Source organism: Lynx canadensis, chromosome B2 (genome assembly GCF_007474595.2).
Source record: "Lynx canadensis isolate LIC74 chromosome B2, mLynCan4.pri.v2, whole genome shotgun sequence".
In the NCBI taxonomy this organism is placed as follows: Eukaryota; Metazoa; Chordata; class Mammalia; order Carnivora; family Felidae; genus Lynx; species Lynx canadensis.
Window position 1 is genome coordinate 100,197,756 of NC_044307.1, and position 18,468 is coordinate 100,216,223.

The window sequence follows — 18,468 nt, forward strand, 5'->3', positions numbered from 1 at the left end:
GACAACGAAATTATAGTTGCATTTAAGTGATTTTACTGCCTGAAATGCCTAAATTAAGGACTTTTGAAGCTAGAAAGACACCAGAAGATCTCTAAGCCATATTAAGTTTTAAAAGGAAAACAAATTACAAAGAAGAATAAGCAGTGAATGATCTCTTTATCTGCACAAATGTCTGGAAATGCACAGAAAGAGATCTAAAAGGGTACAAGCCAGACGTAATAGATGTTACCTCTCAAAGACAGTTCTGAGGGGATGGGCTTCCAGGAAGGAAGCAAGCAAGGAGCAGAGCAGGGAAAGAAGAAGGGACTAAATTCTTCTGACTGTTTGCATTATTTTGAAAGAAAATATACACTTGTGTTCCAGTATATAAACCCTAAAAGAGACCATAGTAATAAGGTTGGCAGTATTGTTCTTGGTAGAGAACGGACAATGAAAACACACTAAAAACATGGTAGAAATGTCACTTCATTGCTACGCTTACATATAATTTAACTACTTACCCATGAGGAAGAGGTTTAAATATTCATTGCCTCCTAAGTTAACAGAATTCAAGGAGAAGAAGTAGAATCCCAAACACCCAGTGAACCAAATCAGCCAAATAGTAAGGGTCCTTGTTCCAACATTCCAGTCATAAAATAGATCTAACAGGTTGTGCTTCTTAACTTCAAGGGGTTCATTACCACCGGGACCATTTAGATCCAGTGACAACAGTTCTGACAGCTTACAGGAGCGTGCCCTATTCCACTTGGCAATTGTATCAACTACTTTTTGTGCTTCTTCACATCTTCCCTCTGAGAGAAGCCAAAAAGGTGTCTCTGGGAGTATCCAACAGCACAGGACAAAGGGGATAGTCACTGTGGAGAGGACCATCTGATAGATCCACCAGGTCCTGACAAAGTAGCCTGTCAAAGCCACCACCATTGTTCCAACTGCAAAAAAGGAATGCATCTGGATGCATGCCCACGTCCGAGACTTCATGCCAATAAATTCCGTCACATAGACAAACACCACCACGAGATAGCCACTTCCAGACTGAAAAACAAAGCAGGGAGGGTGGTCCAGATTTAAGGTCATATTTATAACTGCTAAGGGGTCTGATCTCTCTGTAAATCACACATAGGCAAGAAAGAAAATGACAAAAATTGTTTTCTGAAAGCCATACCACATTTATAAAATGGTGTTTCATCCAATCCATCCTTCTTCTTCAAATGGGTTTTTTCATTCTTCCCCCACCCTTGCTTCCCCAAATGGCCAAACTTGAGAGGTTAAGTATGAGATAAACGAGTGGATCTGTACAATACATGTTAGACCCTACCTCTTGTTTCATGTAAGTATTCCTCTACGGTGTGAATTTATTTCCCAGTTAATGTAAATGTGAATGTGCATACCAATTTATCTATATACAAGAGGCCCTTATTATTAAATCCAAAATTGTTAAATGGGGACAAAAAATTATGGCAACTGATGGGAAGAAAAATATTTGACTGAAACTTTATTTTAATAGGCAACAAAAGAAAAGAGTAAGCAAATTGGACTTCATGAAAATTAAAAACATCTGTGCATCAAAGGACGCTACCGACAGAGTGAAAAGGCAATGTATGGAATGACATATTTGCAAATTATATATCTGATAAGAAATTAATACCCAGAATATATAGAAGACTCCTAAAACTCAACAGCAAAACAATCCAATTCAAAATGAGCAAAGGATATCGCTTCTCGGCCTTTTGGCTAAGATCAAGTGCAAAATGAGCAAAGGATATGAATTGTTCCAAAAAGATATATGAATGGCCAATAAGCACATGAAAAGATGCTCAACATCACTAACCACTAGGGAAATGCAAATCAAAATCACGATGAGATACCGCCCCGTAACCATCAGGATGGTTACTATAAAAAACAAAACAAAACAAAACAAAACAAAAACAGAACAGAAAATAACAAGTGTTGACAAAGATATGGAGAAATCAGAACCCTTGTGCACTTTTTGGTGGGAATGTAAAATGATACAGCTGCTGTGGGAAACAGCATGGGGATTCCCCCCCAAAAACTAAAAATAGATTACCATATGATCCAGCAGCCCTACCTTGGATACATGCCCAAAATAACTGGAAGCAAGATCTCAAAGAAATATGTGTACACCCATGTTTGTAACAGCATTATTCACAATGGCTAAAATGTAGAAGCAAGCCAAGCATCCATCGACAGATGAATAGATAAGCAAAATGTGGTATATACAATAGAATATCATTCAGCCTCAAAAAGGAAGGAAATTCTGACACAGGCTACAACATGCATGAACTTTAAGGACATTATATTAAGTAAAATAAGCCAATCACAAAAAGATAAAATACTGTATGATTCCACTTATATAAGGTACCTAGGATAGTTGCAATCATGTAGATTTCATGGATGTAGAATGGTGGTCGCCAGGGGCTGGGTGGAAGAGGAAATGACTTACTGTTTAATGGGTATAAGAGTTTCAATTTTTGCAAAATGAAAAGAGTTCTGGAGATGGATAGTGGTTTTGATTGTGCCACAACATGAATATACTTAACATGACCCTAAATGTATACCTAAAAATGATTAAGATAGGAAATTTTATGTTATGTGCACTGTTGGTGGGAATGGGAAACTACAATTTTAAAAATCAGGGAAAATTATTTTGAAATTAAGCCTATCTTTATCAAAAATTAGACTATAATAATATTATGTGATCATTCTTGGAGTAAACAAAGAACAAATCAAATGATGGATTTTTTTTTGTGGGAGGCATGATGAAAAGGTTAGAATTTTTCCTACAGGATTATTTCACATTTGACTTTTATAACACGAATCATAAAGTTAATTTTTGCAAAATTATTCGAAAGCCAAAGGCATCTCCTAATCCTTTGATATTCAAATCATACTCTTTTGAAGGCTCATCATGTCATTATCCTGTGGACGTCAATTTCTTCATAAGTTAACTTGTCTATCTCAGCCACATCCCAATTGGCCAAGGGATTTGGGTAGGATTCAGTTTACCCCCATTGCTTTCAAAGACATTTTGTAATCAAACATCCTTTGTAAGACCTGCAATTTCACCTTGCATCAGAGAGTCACAAAGAGGCTAACTAACCTACAAGCAATTTCCTGTGACAGAGAGGATGACAATAGTAGTAAGTAGGGGTGTGCTTAGTGGGGCCTCCGCATTAAAGTTCAGTTTAATATTTTTGTGACAACAGCCTTCATTTCTCCATACAGCCTTATAATTGCAACACTCAGACAATGAACCCTGATAATGAGGACTCCCACATCCAAGAATCTTGTTGTTTGGCAAATGTTTGCTGCTGTTACAGTACCCAAACAAAAATTGTGATAATTGTAAAATACTATAAATTTCTCCATTAAGTTAAGCAGTAACATCAGTCCATGACAAGTTTTTTTTTTTCCATATTAATTCTTGAGTCCACTCCCACTTCCTATTGGTTACTTCTGTCATTGGGTTCAGACAATCTGTACACAACTGCCTATATTATCCCCAAAGACTGCTTGGATCCCTTCACACCTGTCACCTCCGCTGGTAACACTCTGTTCTTCACATCTACCCTGACCCTATACCCACAGAGCAGCCAGAATGGTCACTTCACCACACCTGAACCCCTTCAGGAGATGCTCACAGCCCTTAAGAAGTCAAGCAAACTCTTGATCACCCTCTAAGCCTCTGCCTAATCATCTCCCTCCCCTTCAGCCTCATCAAGGTATTTCACCTCCTCTCTACTCTCCAGACGTCTGGACCTTTCATTCCTTCTCAACTTAGGGCCTTCTCACTTGCTGCGTCTACCTGGAACATTTTTCTCTTACCCGTCCCTCAGAACTAAAAAGCCCTGGCTCTCCAGACTCTCCGCTGCTCCCCCTGCCCCACCCCAACTTAAACCACTCCATTGTCACGCCTCCATTGTCAACATTGTATTTTTGAAGATGGCCCATCAGTGTCTTGCCTTCCCACTACACTGTAGGGTTACTGAAATGGCCTGGTCTGCTTACTTAGCATTACATTCTGTGGGCAGATCAATAAATGTGGTGAGTAAATTGGTCTGTCTGCATCTTCCCTACTCAGAATTCAACCACAACAGCATTTCGCATGAAAATCAAAGACAAGAGCCGCAGAAACTTAAGGTCACATTTTACAAATGTATTCAATGAGTGGCTTGTTTTCTCAGCTCTGAAAACAAACACTTTATTTGCAAGACTGAAATAGCTATTTTCAGAACGTCCTCCAAAAGAGGACCTTCACCCTCTCCCATACCTGTGCCTCTGGAACCATCATTCCCACCAAAAGGCCTCTTCTCAAATCTCATCAGTTACAGGGCCATTTCCTCTTGCTCTGCCCTCAGTGGAGACAGACTGCTGTTGTTACCTTTTGTATTAAACACTCTTTATGTTCCTAAATATATATATAATTACTTTTTTTAAAGGTGCCACACCTCCCATTCTCCTAAATGTTTCTCTTTTTATGCATCGTCCTTACTCTTGGCCATCTGTGTGGCTTCCTAGGAACTCTTTCCAGCCATCAGTGAAGACACTGAAACTGAACACAGCACCTTGCTCCGTGAGGGGCTGCAGTGACCTCTTCTGAGACCAAAGTCCTTGGCTTCTCGCTGGACCCTTGGCTCATATACCCTGGTGAGAGGGGATGCACCCCCACCTCTGTGTTCAGCAAGGCCACATGTTCCTCCCACAGACGGTAACTTCACACCATTATCCTTGACCAGTGACCTCCAAATAGAGTCGCTGCTGCTGTCATTTGGCAGCTGGGAACCTGTCTGGAAGCCTCACCAAGTGTGGGGACGCTTCCTCACTGGCTGGTCCACTTCCTATAATAGTCGCTGCCAGAAGGAAGGCCTGTTTCGTGACAGCTGCCATACTGTGGAAGTTTTCTTTAATCTCGTTGAATCCTGATCACAACCAGTGATCAATACCAGTGAAGCAGGTATTATTTTCTACAGTTTATAGATTAGCAACTACGGCTCAAAGAGGACAACAGGTTTGCCCAAATAAGACAAAGCGGATATCCAAACTATACGTCCCTGTTCCTCATAACAGAAAAGCCAAATGCCTCTGGTTTTCATTCCTACTGTGCATTACACAAACGACTTTGTTTACACCTTAAATGTCTGTTTGGCCCATGTGTGCAGGCCCTGACCAGGCCCACAAAATTGCTCAGAAATAAAATAATGCCTTAGTAGTCATGGAATGTGGGTCATGTGCCAGGCATGGAGTCAAACAAAAAGGTTCTGCCTAGTAAGCAACCATTTTCCATTTTAATGAGTTTCATTCAAACACAGAGCACTACTATTCTGCAGAAAGACTTCTCAGTGGAATGAACAAAGATCAGCCCCGGATCTCTCTCACCACATTCTAAAGGACCCACACTCAGAGAGAGTAAGGTTTAATATGAAAATACTGCAGTAGAATTAGAGGTTTAAGAAAAGCGCCCCCCACAACTCACCATAGCGAGAAGAAAGCGTGCGACCATGAAGCTGTAATAATCGAATGAGAACGCCGCTGCAAGGCCAAATAAAAATATGCCAGTGCTTGTGGCCCACAAGACAAATCGTCTTCCTATCCTGAAAAATAAGAAGCACACAGCAGAAGCAGCAAGGTATGATTATCAGAGTTTAAACATCCACTCCAGTTCATGAAAGTGAGCGTGATCTATGTGTTCAATAGCTTCTGTATTGATTGTTGTCATCCATTCATTCATTTGGGGGAAATCACGAGTTAACGCAGGATTTCTTCAAGAGGCCGGTCTTCAGTGGGGAGGCCTCTACCTAAGCCGCTCATATACATACATGATCACCCTGGGTGATGCCCAGGGGACCTCCTAACCCAGGAATGGCGAGGGAGAGTGGGGAGGATGTGTCCTTTCGCTCAGAGGACTTCTGCTCTCGGATCTGTCGGATCATCTTCCGTGTCAGGCTGGCTGTGCCCACAGGGGTAAGTCAGCTCTTGCCAGGCCCCTCTAAAAACAGAGCTCTTGCCACATTCTGCTCCTAAGAATAAGGTGCTTACCTGCCCTATTATTTTCATAATTGGGAGGGGCATTTCTTTGTCTAAAAAGCAAACAAATCATATTCCTGACAGGTTTTTAAAAATTGAGATATACTTCACATAAAATCCAATCTTTTAAAGTATATAATTCAGTGGCTTTTAGTATGTTCAAAAAGTTGTGCAACTCTCATTACTAATTCCAGGACATTTTCATCACTCCAAAAAGAAACTCTGCACCCAGGAACCATCATTCTGCCCTCTCTGCTCCCTCCAGTCCCTGACAACCACCAACCTACTTTCTTTCTCTGCAGAGTTGCCTGTTCTGGACATTTTACATTAACAGAGTCATACAATAGGTGACCTGCTGTGTCCAGCTGCTCTTACTTAGCATTGTGTCCTCAAGTTTCGTCTGTGATGTAGCATGTCTCAGTACTTCGTTCCTTTTTGTGTCTAAATAATCCTTTATGGCTGTATCACATTTTGTTTATCTATTCGTCAGCTGATGGACAGTTGGGACTGTTTCTACTTTTTGGCAATTGGGCATAATGCTGCCACGACCGTTTGTGAGCAAGATTTTGTGTGAACTTGTTTTCCCTTGGGTGTATACCTAGGAGTGGAGTTTCTGGATCATATGACAACTCTTTGTTTAACATTTGAGGAAGTGCCAAACTGTTTTCCAAAGTGGCTGCCCTATTTTTACAGTCCCACCAACAATGTATAAGGGGACCAATTTCCCCACATCCTCAACAACACTTGTCTATTATTGTCTGTCTTTTTTTTTTTTTTTAAGTGAGAGAGAGAGAATGCGGGTGAGCAGGGGAGAGGAGCAATGGGGAGAAAGGGAGAAAGATAGAGAGAGAGAGAGAGAGAGAGAGAGAGAGAGAGAATCCTAAGCAGGCTCCACATTGTGGAGCCTGATTCGGGACTTGATCCCACAACCCTGGGATCATGACCTGAGCTGAAATCAAGAGTTGGACACTCAACTGACTGAGACACCCAGGTGCCCCATTGTCTTTTTGATTACAGCCATCCTAGTGCGTGTGCAAGGATATCGCATCGTGGTTTTGATTTACATTTTCCTTAATGATTAATGATGTTGAGCATTTTTATATGTGCTTATTGGCCATTTGCATATATTCTTTAAAGAAACATCTGTTGGGGCGCCTGGGTGGCTCAGTCGGTTGAGCATTCGACTTCGGCTCAGGTCATGATCTCGCGGTCTGTGAGTTCGAGCCTCACGTCGGGCTCTGTGCTGACAGCTCAGAGCCTGGAGCCTGCTTCTGATTCTGTGTCTCCCTCTCTCTCTGCCCCTCCCCCGCTCATACTCTGTCTCTGTCTCAAAAATAAATAAAAACATCAAATAAAAAAAAAAAGAAACATCTATCCAAATCCTTTGCCCATTCTTAAACTGGGTTCTCTTTTTCTTGTTGAGTTGTAAGAGTTCTTTATATCTTTGGAATACTGGACTCCTATTAGATAAATGATTTACAAATATTTTCTCCCTGACAGATTATTTTAAGGCAAAAGAATATAGTCCTGAGATTCCAACCAACACGTTTGCCTGGTAGAACAGAGGATATGTAAGCAAATAAAAACTGTCCTCTGTACATGCTCAGCCTTCTCTGCTCCCCCCACACACTAGTAGGGATGGTTGGTCCTACACATGCATGTGCTTCAATCTCATCTGAGCCCTGAATGCCGTTTCAAACCTTTTACCCGTCCCCAATCAACTTCCACAATGTCTCCACCACCCATCTCCTGCAGAGAACAGAGACCATCAAAGAGAAAGCCCCACAACCTCCTATTCTGCCCACTTGTCAACACAACCTGAATCTGTGTTCAGCTTTCTCTTCTTCTCTCCTCCCCAGGGACACACACACTTTTCTCTCCAAATACCATTTTGCAATCTTTGAATTGGATCATGCCTCTTCCCACCTCCTCTGAGAACTTATTCTAACAATTACTTTTTTTTCCCTCTATGTTTCTCTCTCCTATGACTCTTCCCTTTCAGTTTAAGTCTTTTCCAAACAAAGACAAGAACCGCTGGATCCCATCACTCCTTCAGCCTCATTGCACCTTGCATTTCCTCCACTGATGGCATCTCTGAAAGGAATATCTACTTCCTTAACTCCTACATTTCCTTAGCCACGACCACCAGGTTGCAACTGGCTTTTCTGAGATTGCTCTCCAGTCACCAGGGACCTCCAGGTTGCCTCTCTCAGTCCTTATTTGCTTACCTTCTCTAGTGCCACTGGCCACACCCACTCCTGAGGGACCGCTCTCCATCAGCTTGTAGAACCCCACTCTCCAGCTTTGGCTCATATCACCCTGGTGGCCTACCTGTCTCCATGCTGGCATTTCCTAAAGTCCACCAAATTATGTCAGTTTCGAAATGCCTTCTCAGGCGCCTGGGTGGCTCAGTCATTAAGCATCTGACTTCAGCTCAGATCATGATTCAGTCTGGATTGGGTGAGCTCGTGCCCCGCTTCAGGTGAGCACGAGCCCCGCTTCGGGTGAACCCTGCTTCGGATGGGTCCTGCTTCTCTCTCTCTCTCTCCTCCTCTGCCCCTCCTGGGCTTCCTTCTCTCTCTCTCTGCCCCTTGCTCATTTGTGCTCTCTTTCTCTCTCTCTCAAAATACATACATACATACATACTTCCTCAATGTGTCCATCCTTCCCTCTCTGCCCCTCCTGCTTTCATTCAGACCTTCACCATTTTCTACAGCCCTCATCCTCAGGGCCTCCCACCCAGTCCTCCTAACATCACACCAGTGTACCCCCCATACTGCCCAGAAATAAAACAATCCCAGATGCAGTTTTGCATCACTTGGTTTATCCATCCTATGCTTCTGCCAAACTGACCTCCTCACAATTCCCTGAATGTGCCAGGCTCTCTCAAGACATGAAGTTGTTCCTTCTCCCTTAGAAAGCCTTCCCCATTGTGTGTTTAAAAGCCAGGTCAAGGGGCACCTGGGTGGCTCAGTCGGTTAAGCAGCCGACTTTGGCTCAGGTCATGATCTCACGGTCCATGAGTTCGAGTCCCACGTCAGGCTCTGTGCTGACAGCTCAGAGCCTGGAGCCTGTTTCAGATTCTGTGTCTCCCTCTCTCTGACCCTCCCCCATTCATGCTCTGTCTCTCTCTGTCTCAAAAATAAATAAACGTTAAAAAAAAATTAAAAAAAAAAAAAAAAGCCAGGTCAAAGGTGCAGCTTTTCCGACCATCCTCTGGGGTCTCGTGGCAGAAAGGAAGAGACAATACAATATAGTAGTTAGGTACCCGGGCCTGGGTTCAAATCCCAGCTCTGCTGCTTTACTTTCCAGGTTGACCTTCTGTCCTTCCTTTTCTGCACTGGTATTTAAAATAGGACCAATAATGTTTACCTCACAGACTTTTTTAAGTAATTACATGAGATAATACACAAGACATTTAAAATAGCTCATAGAAAATGGTCCATAAAAGTGAGCTATTTTTTTTTCCATTATTTTAGAGAGAGAGAGAGCAAGTAGGGCAGAGAGACAGAAAGAATCCCAACCAGGCAGCACAGAGCCCAAGGTGGAGCTCGACCCCACCACCCCAGCATCATGACCTGAGCCAAACCAAGAGTCAGATGCTCAACTCTTGTGGTTTTGATTCACATTTAGTGCTGTTGAGCATCTTTCCATGTGTCTGTTGGCCATCTGCCTGTCTTCTCTGGGAAAACATCTATTCATATCTTCTGTTCATTTTTTAATCAGATTGGAGGGTTTTTTCTGGTGTTGAGTTGCCTAAGTTCTTTATACCCTTTGGATATTATTCCCTCATTGGATATATCATTAGCAAATATCTTCTTCCTTTTGTTGATGGTTTCCTTTGTTGCACAAAAGCTCTTTATTTTAGTGTAGTCCTCATAGTTTATTTTTGCTTTTGTTTCCCTTGCCTGAGGAGACATTTCTAGAAAAATGTTGCTTTAGGCCAATGTCAATGAGATTACTGTCAATGTGTTCTTCCAGGAGTTTTATGGTTTTAGGTCTCATATTCAGGTTTTTAATCCATTTTGAGTTTATTTTTGTGTACGATGTAAGAAAATGGTCCAGTTCCATTCTTGTCCAGTTTTCCCAGCACGATTTATTGAATAGATTGTCTTTTACCCATTTTAGATTCTTGCCTCCTTTGTTATAGATTAATTGGCCATATAAGTGTGACTTTATTTCTGGGCTCTGTAATGGCATTTTTTAATTTTTATATTTGTTACTAGTAGATATAAACATAATTAATTTATATATATTGATAACTTATCCAGCAACATCATTAAATGCTCATTAATTCCAATAATTCTTCTGCTGGATTTTCTTCATACAGAATTGTAATGGCTAAAAATAATGACTTTTTTGTCTTCTTTCTTTCCATTTATGCCTTCCCCCTCTCCCCACCCCTGCTTCTCCCTCTCTCTTTTATTTCTCTGTTTTGCTTTACAGTAATAGGATATCCAGTATAATACTAAGCAGAAGCGGTGTTTCATACATCCTTATGTATTCCTGATTCCAAGGGAAAGCTTTCAATATTTCACAGTTAAGATGTTCATGGTAGATCTCTTTGTAGACACCTGTAATTGGGTTAAGGACATTCTTCCACTTTTAGTTTTTATCATGAATGGATTTTGAAATTTATCAAATGTTTTTCCTGTACTCATTAAGTGTTTAATATGAATTTTGTCTTCTAATCTATTAATGTGGTAAATTCCACTATTTTTTTTAATGTTTATTTATGAGAGAGAGAGACAGAGAGAGCATGCAAGCAGGGGACGGGCAGAGAGAGAGGGAGAGAGAGAATCCCAAGCAGGACACCGAGCTTGATCCCACAAACCGTGAGATCATGACCTGAGTGGAAATCAAGAGTCAGAGGCTTAACCGACTAAGCCACCTAGGCGTCCCTGATAAGTTTCCAATATTAAGTATATTTCAGACCTTATCCCTCTGCCTTCATGAATTTTAATTTCTCATATTTTCCAACTGTCTCTCTTATGTTTACTATTGATAATTTTTTCTGAGCTCTTATCAATTTTACTCATTCTTTCTCTAGTTATATGTAATAGGTTGTTAAAACTGCCCAGGAATTTGTCACTTATTATGGTTTTTTTTCTAGATGTTCTAGGTAGTTATTCTTCAATTTTATGTCATTTTAAAATACAATTTCCAGGGACACCTGGCTGGTTTAGGCAGTGGAACATGCAACTCTTGATCTTGGGGTCATGAGTTTGAGCTCCATGTTGGGCAAAGAGCTTACTTAAATAAATAAATAAATAAATAAATAAATAAATAAATAAAATACAGAGCCCGTGTCAAGCTCTGTGCTGACAGTGTAGAGCCTACTTAGGATTCTCTCTCTCTCTCTCTCTCACTGCCCCTCTCCCACTCGTGTGTGCATGCTCGCTCTCTAAATAAATAAATATTTAAAAAACAAAAATAAAATACAATTTCCAGATTTTTACTAATAATTTCAGGCTTGTCTTCTATTTGTTTAACAGCAGTAAGCATAGTGAATTTTTATCTGTGCCTGACAATTCCAGTATTTCAAGTCTTCTTTGTGCAGAAGGTCTGCTTTGGGGGCCTATTGCTTCTACTGACTCTCACTCATGGTGCCTTTTAATCATGTTTTTGGCTTTGACGGACCTAATTTCCACATTCCAGGAAGATGGTTATGGAACAGAAGATTCTTTTTTAATGCTTTTTTTAAAGTTTATTTATTTATTTATTTATTTATTTTGAGAGAGAGAGAGAGATAACCAGCAGGGGAGGGGCAGAGAGAGAAGGGGACAGAGGATCTGAAGCAGGCTCTGTGCTATCAGCAGAGAACCCAATGTGGGGCTCGAACCTGCAAACTGCAAGATCATGATCTAAGCTGAAGTCAGACACTTAACTGACTGAGCCACCCAGGTGCTCTGGAATAGAAGATTCTTTTTTTAAATTTTTTTTTAATGTTTATTTATTTTTGACAGAGAGAGAGAAATACAGAGCATGAATGGGAGAGGGGCAGAAAGAGAGGGAGACAGAATCTGAAGTAGGCTCCAGGCTCTGTGCTGTCAGCACAGAGCCCAACGCAGGGCTCAAACACATAGACCGCGAGATCATGACCTGAGCTGAAGTCGGATGCTCAACCGACTGAGCCACCCAGGTGCCCCTGGAAAAGAAGATTCTTAAACATAGTAACATAACTTCATCCACCAAATAATAACTAGACTCCACTTCTGCCTTAATTTCATTATTCAAATGCCACCTCCTGGGATAGGGTTAGGGGTGGGAAGACCTAGGCACTCCTCCCTTTAGGCTTCCATAGATTTTGCCTCCATTTGTTCTCACTTCTCCTATGGCCCTGGCCACAACAAAGCCCTATCATTTTATTTTGGACATGTTTGTCAGTCCCATTAGACTAGCACATCCCAAGGGTGGGATTTGGACCTAAGCTGTTGCCCTCAGGTTCCCAGGGCCCAGCAAATGGCTGTAAAACTCACAACTATGGGGACCAGAGAAGTTCATTTCTGTGCTTTAGCACAGGTACTTTAAATACAGTCTTTGTCCACACAGAGATGAACTTTGCCTTATTTAAGGGTTATGTATTCATTTTAATGTGTGTGTGTTTTTTTAAGAAAATATGGCTGGTATATCAAACCCACAATTTCATAGATATTATTGCTCAGAACCAGGCTACACTTCTTAAAAAACAAGTTTATTTTTAGAAAATTAGATAGATAGATAGATAGATAGATAGATACAGATACATATATGTTGATATTCAAATAGTAACCAGTATTTATTGAGTGGTTATATGTCCAAGGTACTTTTTTTACTATTTTTGCAATAACCCTTTGAAGTGAGTGCTATTATTTTCATCACCAGCTTATAGACTACTTTCTGAAACACAGGTTATGCAATTTGCCTAGGGCTCATGGCTAATAAGTGGTAGAACCAGGGTCTGAACCCAGGCAGACTGTCTTCAAAACCCATCCTCTAACACTATGGTTTTTTGTGTGCCTCTAAATAACAGATGAGCAAAGAGGCAGGTATTTAGATAGGAGGTATGAAAATGACTAAAGCTTTGAACACAATTCCTTGACCTTTAAGAAAACCAGATAGGAAAATGAACCCTGATGCAACAAACTTAAATATTTCATTTTACCTGTCAGAAAGGTAGCCAAAAATCATTGCTCCCAGCAGGACTCCCACCATAAACACAGGCTGGATCACCTTTGCGAACCATTCTCGGTTACAGACCAGATCCCACTGAGTCACCACGGTGCTGTCCCACTTGCTCTTGTCATAGACATAGCCATCCACGCAAGGAAAGCTACTCTTACGGCCACTGTAATCATAGTTCAAACCAGATTTGTCATCCCTCCGGAATCTGTGACAACTTGTGAGCTCCCAGACCTCACCGTTCTGTAGCTGCACTATAATGTGATCTTCGTGGCCTGTGAAAAACAGGATCCAGATGTCCTCCAACCTCCAACTAGAGATATTGTGGAAAAGAACCCGACTCACGTTGCCTGGGGGCCTGCAGGTATGGTAGGGGGACACTGTCATGAACACAGAAGCCAAGTAGTGGATACCACAAGAGATGTTCTGGAAAGCACATATAAAATAGAGGAATATCTGAAATCTGAAAAGAGAAGAAAAGCAAGTTATTATATCCAACCTACAGGCTAAAAAAGACTATAAGCAAATACGAAGGGTGTTCATCATGGTTAGCTTAATATATATATAGATGAATAAATACAGAAATAATTATAGATATGTAATATATACATATACATAACATGTTAGTATATACACATAGCTCTGTCTGGTAGGAGGGCCTAGAAGCAATGACACTGAGACAGGGAAACTAAAGGGACTGCTTTTTTTGCTCCTTTTACTGTTTCTATTCTTGCTAGGACCTATATCCCCACCTTACACATGCCTTATAGAACAGGTAGTATATGTCCTCCTTGTAAAGGCCAGGGAGTTAATGATTTCCTTGGAGTCTTCCAGCACGGGAGATAGCATCAAGGGAGTGACCAGGTAGGGCCAAGACCACTAACTCATCAAGACACCTGGTGCCAGGTCGTAAGTGACCTATGCAGAACACCTGAACGCTCGTCTTTGGTCCTGGATGCTTGAGAAGACACGTGCACCAGACCACTGTCCCCAATACCCCAGACTCCAAGCAAATATGGAACTCAGTCTCCTTTCCTTTCTGAGTCTCCCAGATGCTCTGTCTCTATCTGCTCTCTCTAGGTCTTCGATAAACTCTGTCCTCACTTCCTCTTGGCTCACATTTGATTTGTATTCTCCACGAAGCCAAGGACCCTCTTGGCTGGTCCTCAAACCCAGCCAGCCTGCATCAACATCTCAATAGCAACAAGCACACCCAGTGCCCAGATCTTGTTTTCTAAATACCATCCTTCAATAAAAGAAACCAGGAAAAATGGCTCATTTAAGACCAAGTCAGGGAAAACGAAAAACATGCCTAATGCTTTAGGTATGCTTGCGGTATCAGAAAGTAAGGAAGCGCTCAAAATACAAAATGATGGGGGCATGTTAAAGGGACACAGGAACCAATCTGAAAAACCTCCCAAATGGGCAAGTTTGAAACAATTTGAGCAACAAAATAAATAGCATGGTATATCCCAAAGTATAAAATAAATATACAAGTCTATACTGTGATGTTTAATTTTATGTCAGCATGACTGGGCTGGTAAACATGATTTCTGGATGTGTCTATGAGGTTGTCTCTGGATGAGATTAGCATTTGAATCGGTAGACTGAGTGAAGAAGAGGGCCCTCATCAGTGGGCGGGCATCATCCAATCCAGGGAGGACCTGAATAAGAACAAAAGGTGGAGGCAGGGCAAATTTGATCCATCTACTCCTACTCTTAGACATTGGCATCCCTGGTTCTCAGGCTTTTGGACTCAGGCTGATACAGGGAAATTGAAGACTCCATAAAAACCTGTCTTTTGCTCCTTTTCCTGCTTCCATTCTTGCTAGCACCTGCACCCCCACTTTACACATGCCTCAGAATGCAAACAGTGTATGTCCTCCTTGTAAGGTACGAGGAGTTAATGATTTCTTCAGAATGGATAACATCTAAGGAAGGACCAGGTGAGAATGACCAATGAAGCTGTCATATGCATATTCCAGACCACCAGCACTAGACATCTCGGCGCCAAGGCCCCCTGGCTCCAAGCAATAGCACTTGGGTCCTCATCTTTGTTCTGAGTCCTGGATGCCTGAGAGGACACATACACTAGGTCACAATCCTCAATAAAACCCCCCAGACCCCGAACAAATACAAGACTTCCTCCTTTCCTTTCTGAGTCTTCCAGAAGCTCTGTCTGTACCTGCAGTCTCTCTATAGTTTGAATAAACTCTGCTTTCACCTCCTGCTGGCTCGAGTTTGATTTCTATCCTGTGCACAGACAAGGACCTTCCTGGCTGATCCTGTGGGACCCCTTCTGGGTCCTCGAACCCAGCCTGCCAGCATCTGAACCAGGACTTACATCATCAGCCCCCCAATTTTCAGGCCTTCAGACTTAGACCTCACAAATATGCCACCAGCTTTCCTGGATCTCCAGCCTACAGACAGCACATTGTGGGACTTGACTGTCTCCGTAACTGTGTGAACAAATTCTTACAATAAATCTCTTATCTACATCTCTATGTATGTCCTATTTGTTCTGTTTTTCTAGGAGATCTTGATGAATACAGGGTTTGGTACTGAAAGTAGTTCTAAAGGAACAGAATTTTAAGAATGAGCTTTCTGAATTGGTACTGGGGTTTCTGGAATTGGTTGTCTAATCTGATTAGATTGAAAAGCACTAATGGCTATTTCCAGCAGTAGAGAACACTGATAATCCATGGTGTGCACTGTTTAGAGAAACACACAAAATATCTGTGTTGGACGCTCATAATCAACCACTTAGAAGAAGCAAGGGGCTAAGTGACTCTGCATTTGAAAATTTCAACCATCTTTTGAAAACTAAAGAAATGTAATGGCATTGGTTGGTTGCTCCTATTGTCGTTGGATAAATTAATGAAAGAAAACAGATGAGCTCAAGGAATTTGAATCCCCAGCTCAAGCAATGCCTAAACAACCTAAGAATTTCTAAGGTGAATCTTGAAAGAGATCCTTATCTCCTGTAGCCACAGGCCCGAAAATCAAACACAGAACCTCATCCTGGGAGCAGCTGAATGACAATGTCTAATTGGCCTCTTTGCATATGCCCCAAATCAGTGTCCAATATATGGTGCTATTTCTCAAATAGTCAGCACTCACGGGTCCAGGAATCAAGGCGTGGAAATGAGGGCTGTAGCACTCACTTTTACACCTAGCGATCCCCTAACAAAATTTTTGCTTCCTGTTCCCATAATCTTATGCTCTGCTAGCCTCAAGATCTTAGTTCCAGAGGGAAGAATACTGCCACCAGGGGACACAACAGCGATTCCACTGACCTGGAAATAAAGACTGTTGCCTGACCACTTTGGGTTCCTCAGGCGTCTGAATCAAAAGGCAAAGCAGGGAGTTACAGTGTTGGTTGGGGTGCAGGATCCTGAATATCAAGGGGAAATTGACACCACGATGGAGGTAAGAAAGAGTATGTCTGCAATACAGGAGATTCCTTAAGGTATCTCCTTAGCATTACCATGCCCTGTGAATTAGGTCAATGGGAAATTACAACAACCCAATCCAGGCAGGAATATTAATGGCCCAGACCCTTCAAGGAATAAAGGGTGGGTCACTTTATCAGGTAAAGGTCCACAGGCAACTGAGGTTCTTGCTTAAGGCAAAGGGAATAGAGAATGGGTCCTGAAAAGAAGGTAGTTATACAAAATACCACCTACAACCACATGACCAGTTATAGAAACAAGGGCTGTAATTATCATGAGTATTTCTTCTCTAAAAAAAAAAAAAAAAAAGGAAGTTTATTTTTTGAGAGAGAGACAGTGTGTGTGCCAGTGGGGGAGGGGAGGACAGAGAGGGAGAAAGAATCTCAAGCAGGCTCTGCACTGTCAGCACAGAGCCCAGTGTGGGGCTCGAACCCATGACCGCAAGATCACGACTCAAGCCGACGTCAAGAGTCTGACATTTAACCAACTGAGCCACCAGGCACTGCGAGTATTTCTTCTTTATTTTGTTATGAATGCTTGTGTATATATAGACATATATTAAGCAAATATCTTTGTTTTCTTCCTTATTGTCTCCTCATATAACATAAGATGTATTGACATATAAGTATTTAAATAGTTTTACACCATAATATTTAAGTTACGGGATATCAAAAAAAGAGTAAACATCATCCAAGGACTTTATGTTCCCTTCTGGGAAAGGGATTAGTGTATTTAGTTGTATGTTGGATAGTTGTATCATGTTGGGTAGAATTAGGACCTTGTTATTGTCTTTATTTAGAGATCAAGTTTGGTGTAAAGAGATCCATATGGGTTGCAAGTTGACAAGGGGTGAACCTATGATGGTTAATTTTATGAATCAACTTGACTGGGCCAAGGGGATGCCCAGACAGTTGGCAAAACATTGTATCTGCGTGCGTCTGTGAGGGATCTCCAGACGAGACTGGCATTTGAACCTGTAAACTGAGTAAACATCATCTTCACCAATGTGGGTGGGCATCACCCAACCTGTTGAGAACCTGAAGAGAACAAAAAAGCCAAGGAAGTACTAATTCACTTTCTTTGCGTGGACCGAGACCTCCATGTTATCATGCCCTCAGACATCTCGTGCCCCTGTGCTCCTGGATTAGACTCTGCCTGGGGCTTACACCATCAACCCTGTGGTTCTCAGACCTTGGGACTGGGACTGAATTGCACCATTGGTTTTCCCAGGTCTCTGGCTTGCACACAGCACACTGTGGGACTTCTCACTTCTATAATTGTGTGAGCCAATTCCTGTAATAGATCTCCTCTTATCTACATCTATGTCTCTCTATTTATATATCCTATCAATTGTGTTTTTCTGGAGAATCCTGATAAATATACCACTTGGTATAAATAAATGGTTGAACAAACAAGTACAAAGGAGAGATGAAACTAATCTTTCTTCTAGTAGAATTCCAAGTACTATCTGCAGATATTCCCCCTCTATGGGAGATGGAGTTTCATTCCTACCCTTTACTCCTGAAGGGCAGGCTAAGACACAGTGACTCCTTTCCAAAGAATATGATAGGAAAAAAAGGGGGAGTGTCTTGATGGCTCAGTCAGTTGAGCATGGGACTCTTGATTTCAGCTCAGGTCATGATCCTGGGGTCATAGGATTGAGCCCTGTGTGGAGCTCTGAGCTGAGCGTGGAGCCTGCTTAGGCTCTCTCTCTCTCTCTCTCTCTCTCTCTCTCTCTCTCTCCTTCCCCTCTCCTCCTCTCACGCACACACACTCTCTCTCTCAAAACAAAAAAAACAAAGAAGGAAAAAGG

The 18,468-nt window shown here is 41.7% G+C and overlaps 1 protein-coding gene across 1 annotated transcript in view; it reads right to left on the reverse strand.

Annotated features, from left to right (window-relative positions):
• The window catches only part of SLC22A16 (solute carrier family 22 member 16), a 41,155-nt gene that overhangs the window by 13,895 nt on the left and 8,792 nt on the right, over nucleotides 1-18,468 (reverse strand). Inside the window, exons 2-4 of the mRNA XM_030316157.1 lie at nucleotides 13,187-13,666; nucleotides 5,492-5,609; nucleotides 501-1,032 (exon numbers count right to left, since the gene is read on the reverse strand). Of these exons, the coding sequence (XP_030172017.1) occupies nucleotides 501-1,032; nucleotides 5,492-5,609; nucleotides 13,187-13,666 (1,130 nt within the window). The remainder of the gene's footprint in view (nucleotides 1-500; nucleotides 1,033-5,491; nucleotides 5,610-13,186; nucleotides 13,667-18,468) is intronic.